The sequence below is a fragment of the Chroicocephalus ridibundus genome, chromosome 10 (genome assembly GCF_963924245.1).
Source record: "Chroicocephalus ridibundus chromosome 10, bChrRid1.1, whole genome shotgun sequence".
In the NCBI taxonomy this organism is placed as follows: domain Eukaryota; kingdom Metazoa; phylum Chordata; class Aves; order Charadriiformes; family Laridae; genus Chroicocephalus; species Chroicocephalus ridibundus.
In genome coordinates this window covers 5,308,517-5,323,746 of record NC_086293.1, presented here as the reverse complement: position 1 = coordinate 5,323,746, position 15,230 = coordinate 5,308,517, and the positions used below count along the sequence as shown (strand labels likewise).

General features: G+C 49.3%; 1 protein-coding gene across 3 annotated transcripts in view; it reads left to right on the top strand.

Annotated features, from left to right (window-relative positions):
- Positions 1-14,918, top strand: part of IP6K1 (inositol hexakisphosphate kinase 1) — a 44,167-nt gene extending 29,249 nt beyond the window's left edge. For 2 of the 3 annotated variants that reach the window (XM_063348019.1, XM_063348018.1), the window contains 5 exons: positions 4,023-4,368; positions 7,972-8,182; positions 8,766-8,950; positions 11,224-11,399; positions 12,283-14,918. In XM_063348019.1, the coding sequence (XP_063204089.1) occupies positions 4,146-4,368; positions 7,972-8,182; positions 8,766-8,950; positions 11,224-11,399; positions 12,283-12,792 (1,305 nt within the window). In that variant the 5' untranslated portion in view covers positions 4,023-4,145 and the 3' untranslated portion in view covers positions 12,793-14,918. The remainder of the gene's footprint in view (positions 1-4,022; positions 4,369-7,971; positions 8,183-8,765; positions 8,951-11,223; positions 11,400-12,282) is intronic. The other variant, XM_063348020.1, reaches the window with a different exon arrangement.
- The last annotated feature ends 312 nt before the right edge of the window (positions 14,919-15,230 follow it).

Genomic DNA, 15,230 nt, shown 5'->3' with positions numbered 1-15,230 from the left:
GGTCCTGAGGGCTGGCCACAGTCCTAGGAGCCGCAGCGAGGCAATGCTGGAAAGATGGATGTGCAAGCTGCTTACAAGGAAGACATGACTCAACAGCGCTTAATGCAGTCAGCTTTCTTGCTGCCTGATACATCACAATTTTAAGTGTTTATTCTCCTTTTTATTTTGGAAAATAGCTTTACCAGTGAGTCATGAAGCATAGCCAGTGTTCCCCTACAAGATGGCTTATAAAGAGTGGAAATGTCAGCATCGTGGTGCGGCTTGCAGGAATTCTTGCAGTGCAGCTCTCCGCCTCCACTTCTCAAGTGCGTGGTGACCTCTGAGGCTAGTTTCCTTGTTACCTTAAGTTGCCATCATCAAAGAGGACATCCCTACTCCCTTGTTCCTGTGCTGGCGTCCTCAGGTGGTGCTGCTCTGGCACTTGTGAACTGGCAGGAGCAGGCATCTCTCTGATTCTGGTGGTGGTCTGGTAAGACATCAGTAGTCTTGAGCTAGGGTTCAGTAATGTTTAAGAGCATCTGGCTGGGTTCTCAACAGCACAGCACTGTTTGGAGGATAATGTTGGTATTAGGGGCAGACTTTACCCCACTGACAGACAGGCATCTAGACTTAAATATTGTAGAGCAAACTCTACATTTTGTAGAGCAAACTCTCTTCCAGTACAAGAGTTTTTTACTGGGGAGGATAATGGAATATGAACTGTCCTTCTGTAGTCAGCAATAACTCTGCTCTTGAACCTCACCCCTCTCCTCTTGTGAGTCTGGCTTGATGGATGATCTGTCTTGCCAACTATACGTCAGTCTGTTGGAAGGGAGGATGCTAAACTAGCCTGAATGTTTTACTGCTGTTTGAGCTATAGTGGCAGTATTGGATGATACCAAAGGATCTGCTTGGGTGAACTGGTCTGCCTCAAGCTGTTGTGTGGATTGTCGACTGCTTTTTACAGAATAATTGGAAGGACAGCTAAAATAGTTGAACCCATGCCTTTGTTTAACAGAGGAATGATGAGTAATATTTAGGCCTTGAAATAGTTCTCTGCTTTGTACTTGTTTGAAACTGATGGGATTCTTCTGTCTTTATTTGTGGATAGTGTCTATGTTTAGTAATAACACTCTACCTTGAGTTAGTCTGAAAACCGCTAAGCTGTATCTGAGCTACAAAGTGTCTGTTTTTTAAGCTGTAGGTAGCTTCCTCTTTAAAAATATTACCTAAAATGCTACTTGCCGCAAAGTATTTTTTTTTCTCACATTCACTTGTATATGGGAAACTATTGGCTATACCACTATTTTCTTTAGGGTGCAGGGCTGAAGTGCGGAGCAGTCATAACCAGGTTTGGACTCTGTCCCCACCTGGTGCCCAGCTCTTTCTCTTGCGTCATGGCCACAGAACTTATTCTTCATGGCTGTCACTCCCTCACAGGTGTGACTGCACATCTGAAACTTGTCATATTGAGTTTTCTTGGGAGCAGCTTGGCAGGGAGCCTGGGGCGCTTCTTGGTGGCTGCAGCCTGTTCTCATTGCCACTTTCTCAGGAGCCCTTGGACCACTGCAGTCATCTCATAAATATCTCTAGGCCATGTAGTGGAGAAGGCTTGGGGGACTTGAGGCTCCTGCTGTCCTCAGAATAATTCAGGTGGCATGTTTTTAGTTGTTCTTCACCTTTAGGAAAGAAGGCTGCTGAAAAGTAGGCCAAGGGTTCCCACCTCTTGCTCTGATGGCCAAAATCTGCCTGTAGCCCATAGATGAAGCACTCCTAACTGCGAGAACAGTCTGCATGGACCTTGGGGGTGTGTGTGTGTCTGCCTGGTGTTTGTGATCTCCATCCGAAGTTAATGAAGGTGTCTGAAGCTAATGAGTCTGCTTAGATTATCCCCCTTCTCTAAAGAGTGGATAATAGTTCTGTCACTGTTAAAACTGAGACCCTGAGACATTTTGTGATTTGCTTTCAGTGAAAACTGGGACTAGTACCAGACCTGAGAATCACATGCATGTCTCCTGAGTATGGCAACTACCGTTATCACACAGATAAAGCTCTTATCTACCTTGTCTCAAGAAGTTTAAACTACAGGAAAGTGTGAAGTTAAACTTGTCCCCTGTATTGTTTGGAATAACTGAAAACTCTGCTTTAGTCATTGGCAAAATAAAAGAAAATTAATCCAAGACAAAGCTGTGTTAGCAAGGGGAGATTTAAGTCTGTAAAGCATTTGTCCAAAATCTGTGAAGTGCTGATCTGTTGCAGATGCTGGCACCTTGCTTTTTCTTGGATATTAACTGCCATTAAACCAAACTAAACCATATATGATGTAAACAAGCCTCTGCTGCTGAAATTTCTTCTTGTTGTTAAAGCAAATAAGAGGGAGGAGAGAAATCCACAGCATGTTTTTGTCTTGTGGTACAGCTTGGGCTCTGAGTGAGTTTAGGAGACAGACACTTTGAAGGATACCTCGAAGAGACTTTGTTATGAGTTGCTACAGAGAGAGACCATCTGTATTGGGGTTTTATTTCCCTCCTATTTATTCCCTGCCCTACACCTTAAAAGCCAGTTTAAATATTCACATCGTTCCGCTTATGTAGTTGCTTGTAGTGAATGTAGTTGCTTGGTCACGTAACCACAAAGGGAACTGTTTTCCATTGGATCAATGAGGTGATTCAACTCAAATGTACATACACTCATACTATCCCAAAATCCAGTGTGAAGGAGTGAGCAGGAACATGCAGACAGGGAGAGAGAGGCATTGTCCTGTTGCGGTGAGCATTTGGGTTAGATTGGGTTAACCATATTAAGAAGTATCACCCTTCCTTTTGAATCTCTTGAGCTGCATCTCTTACATGACTGAATTGGAGGGGAAGGAGAAGAGCCCATCTTCATCCAGAACTTCTACTGGCCTGGAGGTGTTGTGTAGCTGCAGAGACATCCCGTGGCCAGATGAGGAACAGCCTGAACCGTGTCCCTTGTTCAGGCCTCCAAGATCCCTCAGTTCTTAAATTATTGCCCTTGGCTGTGGCTGTACTAAGAAACTGGCAATTTGATGAATTCAGAAACTGTAGTCACCATATGGTTCTTGTAGCAAGGAATTTGCATAACTCATCGTTGTGAGAAAATCCTGCGGTGTGTTCCCTAGCAGCCTCAGGAGCAGCTATGATCTAAGCTGGGAAGGGCAAATCGTCTGGAGAGAATTTGTACGGCTTTGCTTTTCTGTCATCCTGTGGCTGTGCTGGGCACTCTGCAAACATTAAAAAAGCATCTGTCTTCTCCAAAGCACTTCTAATCTCACTTGGATTTAGCAATCTCTTGCCTGTCTCTGGGGATCAGGGGTCTGTTGTGCATGGAGGTGCTGTGAAAGCATCGGGAAATAGATGTTGTCCTGAAGGGCTTAGAGTAATAAAGGAGAGAATCCAAGGGGAATCCATTCAGATACAGCATACACACGGCAACAGAATTGAGTGTGGCCCACTTATTCCAAGAGTCTTTCATGTCGTAGCTTGAAAAGAAGCGAGTCAGAAGAGGAGGAAACAGTGTTAGGGTAGGTGAACAGGAATTATTCAGTCGTTTAGATGTTAAAAATACAGAGGTGCAAGGACTGGAATTTGGATTCTTGAAATGTTTGTTTTGCTTGTGTTAGTTCTGTCATTGTTACTAACAGGCAGGTGTGGGCTTGGTTTTAATTGTGCTGTTGCTTGAGGTGTGTGCTTGGTTGTCACGTTGCCTTTCTGATAAAATGATCTAAACGAAGGAAATAGTATTTTCTAAAGATAGGCAGCTCAAAATATTTGTATCTCCTCCTTTCCCTGTCTCCTGTCAACCCTATCGGAGAAGCTCTACATGACGCTGCCTCCAAATCAGTGTGTGTTTACCTGTAAGATTAAAGAGGTGGTGAGGAGCATGCTGGAACAAGTGGGAGGTAAACAGAGAACAGAAGAGGAGCAGTTATAGATATAAATAAATACCAAAAACTTTCCCTGGAAAACAGGGAGTGAATGCAAGCGATCCTCTGTTCACAGGAGTCTCCTTTGCTTTTTCAGATCATCGCAAGGAAGCAGATTGCCAGGATTTCCCCGCTGTGGCTGCCTGACTGCTGCTGAGCTACCCCTCCCAGCCCATGTGGCTCTCCCCATGCTCCAAGAGTGCAACTGGTGCCCAACGCAATGTGTGTTTGTCAAACCATGGAAGTGGGCAAGTATGGCAAGAATGCCACTCGATCCGGAGACCGGGGGGTCCTTCTGGAGCCTTTCATTCACCAGGTGGGCGGCCACAGCAGCATGATGCGCTACGATGACCATACTGTCTGCAAACCCCTCATTACCAGAGAACAGCGCTTCTATGAGTCTCTGCCCCCAGAAATGAAGGAGTTCACACCTGAGTATAAAGGTGAGGCCTGTTGTCATTCCAGAATGCAGTTACGTGCTTCAAGAACCAGCCTTCTCATTTTCCTGCAGCTGCTGTCTGTTGGTGTTATTTGTTGGTTTTAATTCTTTCTCTTTGCAGGCTAGCAATTTGATAGGAGCATTTGGAAAGGAGGAAGTCTTGTTTTGTAGGCATGCACAGTTTAATGTGCTCCTCTTTCTAGGCAGAGAATGTGCAATGTGACAGTTGCAGTCTGAAGCTTAAGGTTATGGAAGTGTAACTGAAGTAATTTTACTACCGAGTTATTGTCAATTACAGCCTTGACCTTGAGCAAATGAAGTTAGATCATATACTGAGCATTTGCACATTCCAGTCCCATAATTTATTGCTTCCTCATCACATCTCTTTCATGGGTCCGTATCAGAAAGCTGCTGAAGCAGGAAGTGTTGCTTTCCCAGTGCTGAGGTGAAGCCTTTTCCCCAGCCGCTTTGAAGGAATGGAATTTTCCAGTGTCTGTATCGTTGTAGGAGGTCGGCAGCTCATCTGTATCTTCGAGAAGCTTGATATGCTCTTGGCCATGTGTGTTTCTATTCAGGATGGTGATACTGGCAGAGGTGGCCTTCTGGAGGACTCAGAGTTCCTATTGCCTCTGCTTCTTTGTTACCATGTGGCGTTGGGAGGCCAGTGCTTCACAGACAGTTGGGACCACCATCTGTTCAGGGTCTTGTCGTTTGATCTGGCTGCAGCCTGAAGGTCTGAAAGCAGTATCAGCTTACCTACCTGTGTCTGTATGCAGACCATGAATGAAAGATAGAGTCTCCAACAGACAGATCCTCTTGTACCCTCGAGCGACTCTGGAGCCATACGGTGCTCTAGTGACCCATCAGAAATCTCAGCTGAAGCCTGTGTAGTTGCTAGAACTGGCATGATGTCAGGCTTTCATTGGGAGATGTGTTTAAAGCTGATGAAGCTGATAGTCCAGATGGAGACCTGTCTTCTTGAAGTCAGATACTTCCTGGTAGCCTAAAGGTATAGGACATGCATCTCCACCCCAGTGTGGGACTTCATCTGAGAGTCCCGTGCAGTTTTCTGATAGTCCCAGAAATTGTTCTTACCGTTCTGAGGGAAGGGAATATTGGGGATGATATGTCCTGTTTGAGCAGTCAGGTGTTACTGTAAGCTTGCCCTTCCACAGGGGTGTCATGAGGAGCATGTCCAGGCAGCCAGAGCACTTGGACTGGCATTTATGTAGTGACATGCTGGCGTCCTGAACTGCGCTGAAGTTGTGTTGAACCACCTGAACCGTGTTAGCATTGTCATATGCAAATAAGGAAAAAGGAAGGACAGTAACATGATGGGCTGCGTCAACTGAGCAGTGCAAGGTTTCCTCACGTTTATGGTGAATCATTTGATTCTGTGCATCTAGCATCTGATATTCCTGGCACCTGTTAAATACTGGTGACGTGCTAATGAAAGATTTTGGCCATTGCAAGTTGGGACGTGGGCTGATAGCCTCATTTTCAGGGCAGGGGGAGTCCCAAAGACAAAGATGTCAGCCCTAACTAGAGGTGTCAGCTGACCTGCTCTGTCACTGGCCAGCTAGATATATCCAGTCTATAGCTTCCCAGGAGCCTTCAGGAGGTAAACCTGGACAGAACACAAATGGTCGTGCTAGCTTGCACCTGGCTGAGATAGATTTACTTCCAGGGCCCTCTGTTTTTATTGCTAGGAAGCCCTGGGAGCTTGCAGATCCCTTTTCTGTAACGCTGGCTGACTTGCGGTAAGTGGCAGGTGTCACTTCAGCCTCAGCTCTATTCTTCATAGCTCGGATGCTGGAGAACTCCTTTAGCAGAGAAAGCACACTCCTCCTTGGCCAGCAGTGTCCTTGTCATAGAATCACAGCATGGTTTGGGTTGGAAGGAACCTTAAAGATCATCCAATTCCAGTGCCCCGCCATGGGCAGGGACACCTCCCACTAGACCAGGTTGCTCAAAGCCCCATCCAGCCCGGCCTTGAACACTTTGAGGGATGGGGCATCCGCAGCTTCTCTAGGCAACCTGTTTGGGTGTCTCACCACTCTCACAGTAAAGAATTTATTCCTAAAATCTAATCTGAATTTACCCCCTTTCAGTTTAAAACTATTACCTCTCGTCCTGTCACTATACTCCCTGATAAAAGAGTCCCTCCCCATCTTTCCTGTAGGCCCACTTTAGGTACCGGAAGGCCACTCCAGTGGCTTTCCCTGGAGTCCGGGTAGGTGATGTCAGTTGCTCTTCCCTTCTCCACCAGTGCTGTAACCCCATCGTAGAAGGCTGCCAGATTTGTCAGACACAATTTGCCCTTAATGAAGCCATGTTGGCTGTCACCGATCACCTCCTTATTTTCCCTGTGCCTTAGTATAGTTTCCAGGAGAATCTGCTCCATGATCTTACTGGGCACAGAGGTGATACTGACCGGCCTGTAGTTCCCCAGGTCTTCACTTTCTCCCTTTTTGAAAATGGGGGTTATGTTTCCCCTTTTCCAGTTGGTGGGAACTTCACTGGACTGACACGACTTCTGAAATGTGCTGGATAGTGGCTTAGAAACTTCATCCACCAGTTCCCTCAGGAGCCACGGATGCATTTCATCAGGTCCCATGGACTTGTGCACCTTCAGATTCCTTAGATGATCTCAAACCTGCTCTTCTCCTGCAGTGGGCGGTTCTTCATTCTCCCAGTCCCTGCCTTGCCTTCTGCGACATGGGCAGTGTGGATAGAGCCCTTGCTGGTGAAGACCAAGGCAAAAAAGTTGTTGAGCCTTCTCCATATCCCAGATGACCAGGTCACCTGCTTCCTTCCAGAGAGGGCCCACATTTTCCCTAGTCTTATTTTAGTCACTGATAAAATGGGTCACCAACAAAAGGAAGACTAAAGGGCTTTCTTGTTGCCCTTGATGCCCCTGGCCAGATTTAATTCCATCTGGGCTTTGGCTTTCCTAACCTGATCGCTGGCTGCTCGGACAATATTTCTATATTCCTCCCAGACTACCTGTCCTTGCTTCCACCCTCTATAGGCCTCCTTTTTGCTTTTGAGTGTTCAACCATGCAGGTCTCCCAGTGTTTTTGCCTGACTTCCTCTTCATTGGGATGCATTGCTTCTGAGCTTGGAGGAGGTCAACAGGAGGAATCCTTGTCAACAGCAGGAACACTTTGCAGGACATAGATACTTACCCAAATGAACTAGATACATGTTTCGGATGCTTTGCCCTGCTCAACATCTTGGTAGACTGTGCTTTACTTTCTCCAGTTTGATGACATTTGCTGCAAGACTGAATGAAAGGAAATAATCACACCCCTCAGCCTACCAGCTGTGCTTTTGTCCTTAATTTCCTGTGGGTGGCACAGCTTCCCCTGCTGCTGCTGACTGTTTGATCAGGTAGCAACACAGAGCACTATTTGGGGGATTTCTCCTCTGTTCCGTGCTAACAACAATTGGGTTCTTGTAGTCTTAAACCTCTTTTCATTGCTCGGTATTTGCTTTGCTGCTCTGTGAGCTACGTTTTCCTCTCTCCTGTTGAACGTTTGGGTGCTAGTGGTTGTATATTCCCTCCACTGGGAAGCAGAACTGACGTGTCACTTCTCTCTGGCAGGTGTGGTATCTGTCTGTTTTGAGGGAGACAGTGATGGCTACATTAACCTCGTGGCCTATCCCTATGTGGAGAACGAGGGTCTGGAGCAGGATGATATGCCAGAGAGGGACCAGCCACGACGCAAGCACTCACGTCGGAGCCTTCACAGGTCAAGCAGCGTCACTGAGCATAAGGAGGAAAAGCCTGGCCTGGCCAGTGACAGCACTGAAAGGTAAAACTTTGAGGGCCCAGTGACAACATGGTGAGCAGAAAATCTCTCTTCCCCTTTGAGTTCTGGTGCTCCTTTTGTTGAGGATGTTTTGCACTTCCATACAGTAGCCAGGCTGTCTGGCACTTGCTAGTCCAGCACACTGTGGTACTGCAAACTGTGTCAGGAGTTTTGCCACGTTCAGGGCAAACTCATCCATGCAAAGTGCAGTTTATTGGATGTGGAACCAAAGCTTATCAAGCAGTTTCAATCACTCTTTGGTCGACCTGGTTATGAACCCAGAGGTTTTTTACAAAGGTACTTTGAATATGGGTCTCTGTACCTCCTCACAGCAGCCAGAGCTCCCTGAGAAACCAACGTTCCTGCTTACTCCTATCAGTTACAGTACAACCTCGCAGAGATGTTAAATAGTCCAGACCCTTGAGTGTGGGTCCAGAGCCAGGGGTATTTATTGAGGATTTGCTGTTAAGAAGCTGGCAGGACAAGGAACGGGAGATAGCCGTGTGCAAGGGAAGCATGTGGCAGTTGTAAGTATCTGGAGAATGTATGGATTCTAACAGGCAAGTTTGTTCTGTCTTTATACCAGCAGCATCCAGGAAACAAAGAGTCCCAGGGTGGACTTGCACATCCATTCAGATGTCCCATTTCAGATGTTGGATGGGAACAGCGGTCTGAGTTCTGAAAAGATCAGCTATAACCCCTGGAGCCTGCGCTGTCATAAGCAGCAGCTGAGCCGGATGCGGTCAGAATCCAAGGACCGAAAACTCTACAGTATCCTCTGGGGGAAGCAGAGTGTGTCAGGTTGCTGCTGCTGCCCTGGCCTACACATATGTGCCTGAGGCAGTTGGGCCTGCGTTTCCTTTGGCTTTCTTGTCCTTCACGCAACCAAAGTTGTATTACATGTTTCTTCTTACTGTTCCTTCCTGCTTCCCATAGACTGACAGTAATGTCTTACACTGACGCTCAGAGAAAACGTGTTTCTGACTAGATCCCGTGTTTTCTTCCTTCTCTGGTCCTTTGTTGGCTTCTGTTTTGAACTGTAGTTTTTCATGTCAGGCTTTTCCCGGCAGCAGATGTAGGTCTACCCTGTTCAGTAATCCCTTGGGAGGGAGCTGTGTTTGTCCTTGTCACGTTTCTTGAGCCTCTTCCGGTTCTCCTGTGTCCTTCTTGGAGACCGTGACCAGAACTGCACACAATACAGAAGATGCCGGTGAACCAGAGACTTCCACTGGTGTTCAGTGCTGTTTTCTCTCCCTCATAATGCCTAACACAATCCCTTGTTCTAAACGCTGTTTTGTCACCCCGAGATCCCATTCCTGACTGGTAATAGCTGTCTCAAAACACATTGCTTTACGTGTTAAGAATCTTTTTCTCCTTATGTTTATCATCTTGTTTGTAAACTTAGGTGAATGTTACCCGCCCATTTAATGGTTGAGTCGGTCTCATAAGATCCTTGTGGAGTTTTTCACAACTGTTCCTCAGTTTTGCAACCTTGAGTAACTTGGTGCTTTGAGCAAATTTGTCATCTCACTGTTCACTCACTTTTACGGATCACTTGTTAAACAGCATGGATGTCCACACAAAGACCCTGCTGGGGACTTTGGCTGTGAGACCAGTCAGGCTAGTTTGTAGTTCCCCAGATCTCTGCAAATCAGCATCATGGTAGCCCCTGTTCGGTCCCCTGGTACTAAGGCAGTGCTAAACAAGTTACACATCTCTTATTTTCTGTTCGACATGTGATCTCTTCTCTTGGCATTTCAATTTGAGAATTCTCTGAACTCAAAAAGAGAGTTTTGGCTTGAGAATCCCCTAAGCTCTTCCCCAGTAAGCAAAGAAGCAAAATATTAATCTTATTTTTCTTTTTAGGGGTCTCTTCACACACGCCCACCCCATGCCCCTCCGCTGTAGCTCCTTTTGTACTTTTTCTTTGAACTCTTCAGGCAGTCTGACCGGCTTCTTCATGTGGTTGAAGATGGGTTTGTTACTTTCTGTGCCTTCACAAATGACTCCTCGTGCTTTTGTCTGGAACTTGCCCACTTGTTGGGGTGGTTTTATTTCACCTGCTGGACCTTGATTCTATTTTCCATGCATAGAAACAAACTTACTTTTAATAGCTGTATTCTTCATCATTTTAACTGTGTGGGCTTTCTTTTCCTATTCTCAAACGTGTTCTTTGAGCCTCCAGCTTTTATTTTTAAATAGCCTGCATTACTTGCAGAGAAGTAATTCTTTTGGGCTGTCCTTTTTATTCACACTTCCTTATTTTTGTGAAGTTCCTCTTTCAAAATGAAACATAGTTGATGATAGATTATTTTTTTTTCTAAATGTTAAACTTCCTCGCAGGTTTAATCTAGCTGTCCTCTGGCTGCCATTTCAGCGCAACGTGTTGAACTGTGCCCTGCAGGGCTACTTGGGGCAAACGTCAGGGTTGTTTTTTCCCCTTTGGGACAAGCTGCTGCACTGATTGTCTCAGGTTTGTTCTCAGCGCTGTGCCCTAATGGAGGGTTTGTCCATTGTGCATGCTGGTAATTGAAGGCTCCCATAACTGTTCCGTTTCCTGCCTTTGTAGCCTCGTGGTTTCCCCCCCCGTGTGCTGGGCAGCGTTGCACTTCTGGGCAGGCCAATAGCAACAGTACTGTGCTATTACTTGAGCCCTGAGTTTTCAGTCCATGGGGATTGTATTGCTTATCCATATGGTTAAATTGCTAATTTGATTAGACTTTGAGCTCTTCCTTAGTGTATCAGCAATTCTTACTGGCAGATTATGTCTTTCCTGACACTAGCGTTCTGCTCTTCAGTTCCCCCTGCTGAGTTTCCAGTACGCCTGCATGTGATCTTGCTTACTGTTGGCCGTTCCCATTTCCAGGCTGATTTCTTCTACCAAGTGTCGAAGCCCGCTCCTTTTCTTTACCTCCCCAAACAGTTCGCTCTGTCTGTTCTTTGGGTTCCTATTTGTTTGTTGCCCAACCCTATCTCATGCTGTCTGTGATGGCGCCAGGGAGTGGTGTTTCTGACAGGTGAGCTCTCCTTGACATGTCTCCCAGAGTTCCTTTTGCTGGAGAACGTGGTACATCACTTCAAGCTTCCCTGCGTACTTGATCTGAAGATGGGGACCAGACAGCACGGAGATGATGCATCTGAGGAGAAGGCTGCTCGGCAGATGAAGAAGTGTGAACAGAGCACTTCCGCCACCTTGGGTGTGCGCGTGTGTGGGATGCAGGTAGGGATCCCCGAGGCTGCAGGTGCTGCACGTTCCCCCTTGCAGCCCCATTATTGCTCACAGTTAGTGTCTTCTGCTGAGCACTGAGTTACAGTCTTCCACTTCAGGTAGGTGCACCAGTGTTCACGGTATGTGCTTTTTCTCTTCATTTTTAAGCCGGGAACAAAGGAACCTGCTTCTCCTGAGATGGCCTGCTTTATCCAAAGCTGGTTTGTTCACAGACAGTTAGGGGATTTTCTAATAAAGTTATTTTTGTGACTTAGTGTTCAGCTAGAATCACGGTGCCTGGGGCGGGAGGTGTCCCTCTGTCCCAGCATCAGCTGACATTTGCTTCCGTACCGTATTGGGAGTTAAGGAGTTGCTCTCCTCTTGAGGCCAGGCCCTGCACACAAGGATTTGCTGCTGGTGCTGTTGTGCAATAGTGGCTTCTTTCCCCACCGGCAGGAGGATTTTGTAACCCAGATCTCTGCCCACAGACTCTGAAGCAATGAGGGCCTCGCATTAGTCACATGCCACATAATAAGGGCAATACGTGCCAGCAGCTCCCTCTGCCAGAGCATTGTCCGAGTTGCTGTAAGACTTGGCTTTTTAAGCCTCAGGCTCTGTTGTGTCATGCTTCTTGGGGAGGCTTGGATTCACAAACTGCCCTTTGGGTGTCCTGTGAGAGAACCGGTACTTGGGCGCCCCGGCTGTGCCCCTGGGATGCACCCATGAGCTGCTTTGGGATTCAGGGAACAGGCAGAGCTGTTTAATGCCCCCTCTTCGGCAAAGTAGGCACAGAATGAGTTCCCTCTGCCCTGCCAGTGCAGGACAGCTCAGGGATCTCTGTGTGTGGCCTTCACCTGGTGCTCCTGCTTGATGTGCATTTCCTTTGGCTTTCTAGGTCTATCAGCTGGACACAGGGCATTACTTATGCAGGAATAAATACTATGGACGCGGTCTTTCCATCGAGGGCTTCCGCAACGCCCTCTACCAGTATCTCCACAACGGCATCGAGCTGCGCAAGGACCTCTTTGAGCCTATCCTCGCCAAACTGCGAAGCCTGAAGGCGGTTTTGGAGAGACAGGCCTCCTACCGCTTCTACTCCAGCTCCCTCCTCATCATTTACGATGGGAAGGACAGCAGGGCAGGGATGTTTGTGGAGCGCCGGCCAGAGATGCGCCTGAAGCGGGTGGACACCTCTCTCCCGGAGAGCCTTCAGGATGGCAGCAGCATGGAGCCTGGCTCCTCGGCCCAGCCCAAGGTGGATGTGCGTATGATTGACTTTGCACACAGCACGTTCAAAGGCTTTCGCGACGACCCCACTGTGCATGACGGACCCGACATGGGTTATGTATTCGGGCTGGAAAGCCTCATCAACATCATGGAACAGATGCGTGAGGAAAACCAGTAGCCCTGGGCTATGGCCTCTTATTCTTGTCCTGGTGGCAGGAGCAGACAAGACCACCTACTACCACAGGAAAAAAGCAGACAATTTTGGTTTTAAACAATTGTATTGCTCCATTGTTTTTAAATGTACTTGGATAGAAGAGCTGAGGGGAGGCAGGATGGAAGAGCTCCTCATGCTGACCAGATGGTTCTGACCGCACTAGCTCTGCCTTCTGGAGGAGGCTCTGTAGATGCCTGCTGGGTGTTGGGTGTCCCGGTTCTTCGCTCGTCGCGTGTGCGTTCTGGAGGGAGGACCTGGATGCAGGGAAGAGGAAGGAGGAGAGCACGGGGCGCTCTGGGGGGCTGGAGCTGTGGCCTGAGTAGCCTTCTGCTTCAGAAGCCCCCAGGAGAGCCTTCCCTTTGAAATTCTCCTGAGTTATTGGGAAAGGGTGCTCGACTAACAGTCGGCAGCTTCTGTGGGGCTGACGGTGAGCAGCACAGGTGCTGGTCTCTGCGTTCGGTGGCACTAGCTCTGCCCTGGGTTTTGCTGATGGGGCTTTGCTTTTGATGCTGCCTTTCTCTGCTGTTTGGGCACTGTGACTAACCAACCCAAACACGGAAATAAAATGACCAAATGCAACCCCTGGCAGAACTGCGGCCCAGAGGGAATGCCGCACACTGGGAGCTGTGCTCAAGCCTGGGATCTGCTCCTTCCTTGCTAGGGTGGCATGGTCAGGGCTTGCGTATGGGCAGGCACGGGGCTCTGCAGGAGTAATTCTGCCCTGGACCACTGACCAAGCAAGAACTCAGCTCGTGGGCTAGCAATAGTATCTGTAGCAGTTAACGTGACCCCAGCTGTGCAGCGGGGCCTTTTGGACCATTTCAACCCTTCTCGTCATGTAATGCTGGTCCTACAGGTTGCACGTGGGCGTGCCGGTGCGAGGCTGCCCTCGTCCCCCGGTGGGGCTCCTGCCCCCCAGCCCCAGCTCTCCCGGCAGGTCCCTGCACGGGGATGGTGGAAGGGGAGGCCAAGGGTTAGGGCTGATTCCCCTTCTCCTCCCTGGGGGTCTCCAGGGGGGCAGGTGAGGGGGGGACCTGGCTGAGCAGCGAGTGCTGTCACCGGACTGCTTAGCTCTGCTTCACAGAGTCAGTCTTTCCCAAAATAAATGACCAGTTTGTGGATGAAAGAGCCAGCTGGGCTCCCTCCTGGAGCCAGTGCTTTACCCCTGGCTTCCCTTGATGAGGGCATTAATGTTTGATACTATGACCTGGTGGTACCAAACCGTACTCCGCTCTGCATCACCCTCCTCTGTCTCTCTGCTGGGACCACCCCGGTTCCTCCCTCCCCGGTGTCACTGACTCGTTCCATGGTGATACTGTTATCCCGGCTGCCTGAGAAACTGCCTGGGTACCTGCAGGGCCAGGATTGGTTTGTTTGGTTCTGTTTTGTTTTGTTTTCTTTTTTACTTCAGGAAAGATTATTTGGGGAATACTCTCCCTGCATGTAGCATGTGTGCACAGTCTGCTTGGAAAGTGTTGGTGCTCGGCTGACGGCTGCAGCTGCGGCAGTGGGCGCAGGGCTGTGGCACGGGCAGGGGAAGAGCTGGCTTTGTCCTACATTGTACCCCGCTGACTGTCCCCCAGCTTGCCCAAGCCACTGCTCAGGACGAGGACCTTCATTCACGCTACTCTCCCCTGCACTGGGTTACTATTTCATTGCCTCTGCCCCCTAGGCGAGGCTCGGGGGGGTTCAGGGAACAGGTTTGCAGGAGGGAGGGAGCTGGATGAGCAGCTGGAGCAGCAGGTGCCCCGGGTCCCCGGAACAGCCCAGGTACCCTCCCTGCCCTGGCCCTAGTGTGGCCCGTCGCAGCCCACCTTGTGCATGTCCTTGTCCCCAGCAGGCAGGGCCTAGGGCCGTTCCTCGTGGGGACACCAGCGATGTCCGGCCGTCCCGCTCCTCGCTGGGCCGGGGGCAATGGACGGGGCCGCTGCCGCTGCTCTGTCAGAGCCCCGAGCCCCTTCCCTTTGGACCACCGCCGTGGGACTCCACAGCTTGTACATAGCCTTGCCCCCCCGTTTGTTTTTACATGAATAATCACCCTGTTTGTGCTTCACAGAGAACCAAAAACCATTAAAGGATCCGGTTTTGTCCGTGGTGTGCAGTGCCTGCCTGTTGCCGAGGACCGGGGTGGGGCTCGGGCAGGACCCCTCAGCGGGCGGCTTAAAAGTCTCGCCTGCCCGGTGCAGGGCGCAGTCGTGCCCCCCTCCCTCTTTTTACCAGGGGTCGCCCCATCCTTGCTCGCCCCGGGCAGGGTGCGGCAACAACCCCACCTTGCGGCTGCCGGGGCGGTGCGGGAGCCGAGCGGGACCGGGACCCCTCTGCCCTCGCAGCGCGGTGGGTGCCCGCTCTGCTGCTGATGATCTCCGCTTGCTTTAGGGGCGGGGGCGGGCGCTAGGACCCGG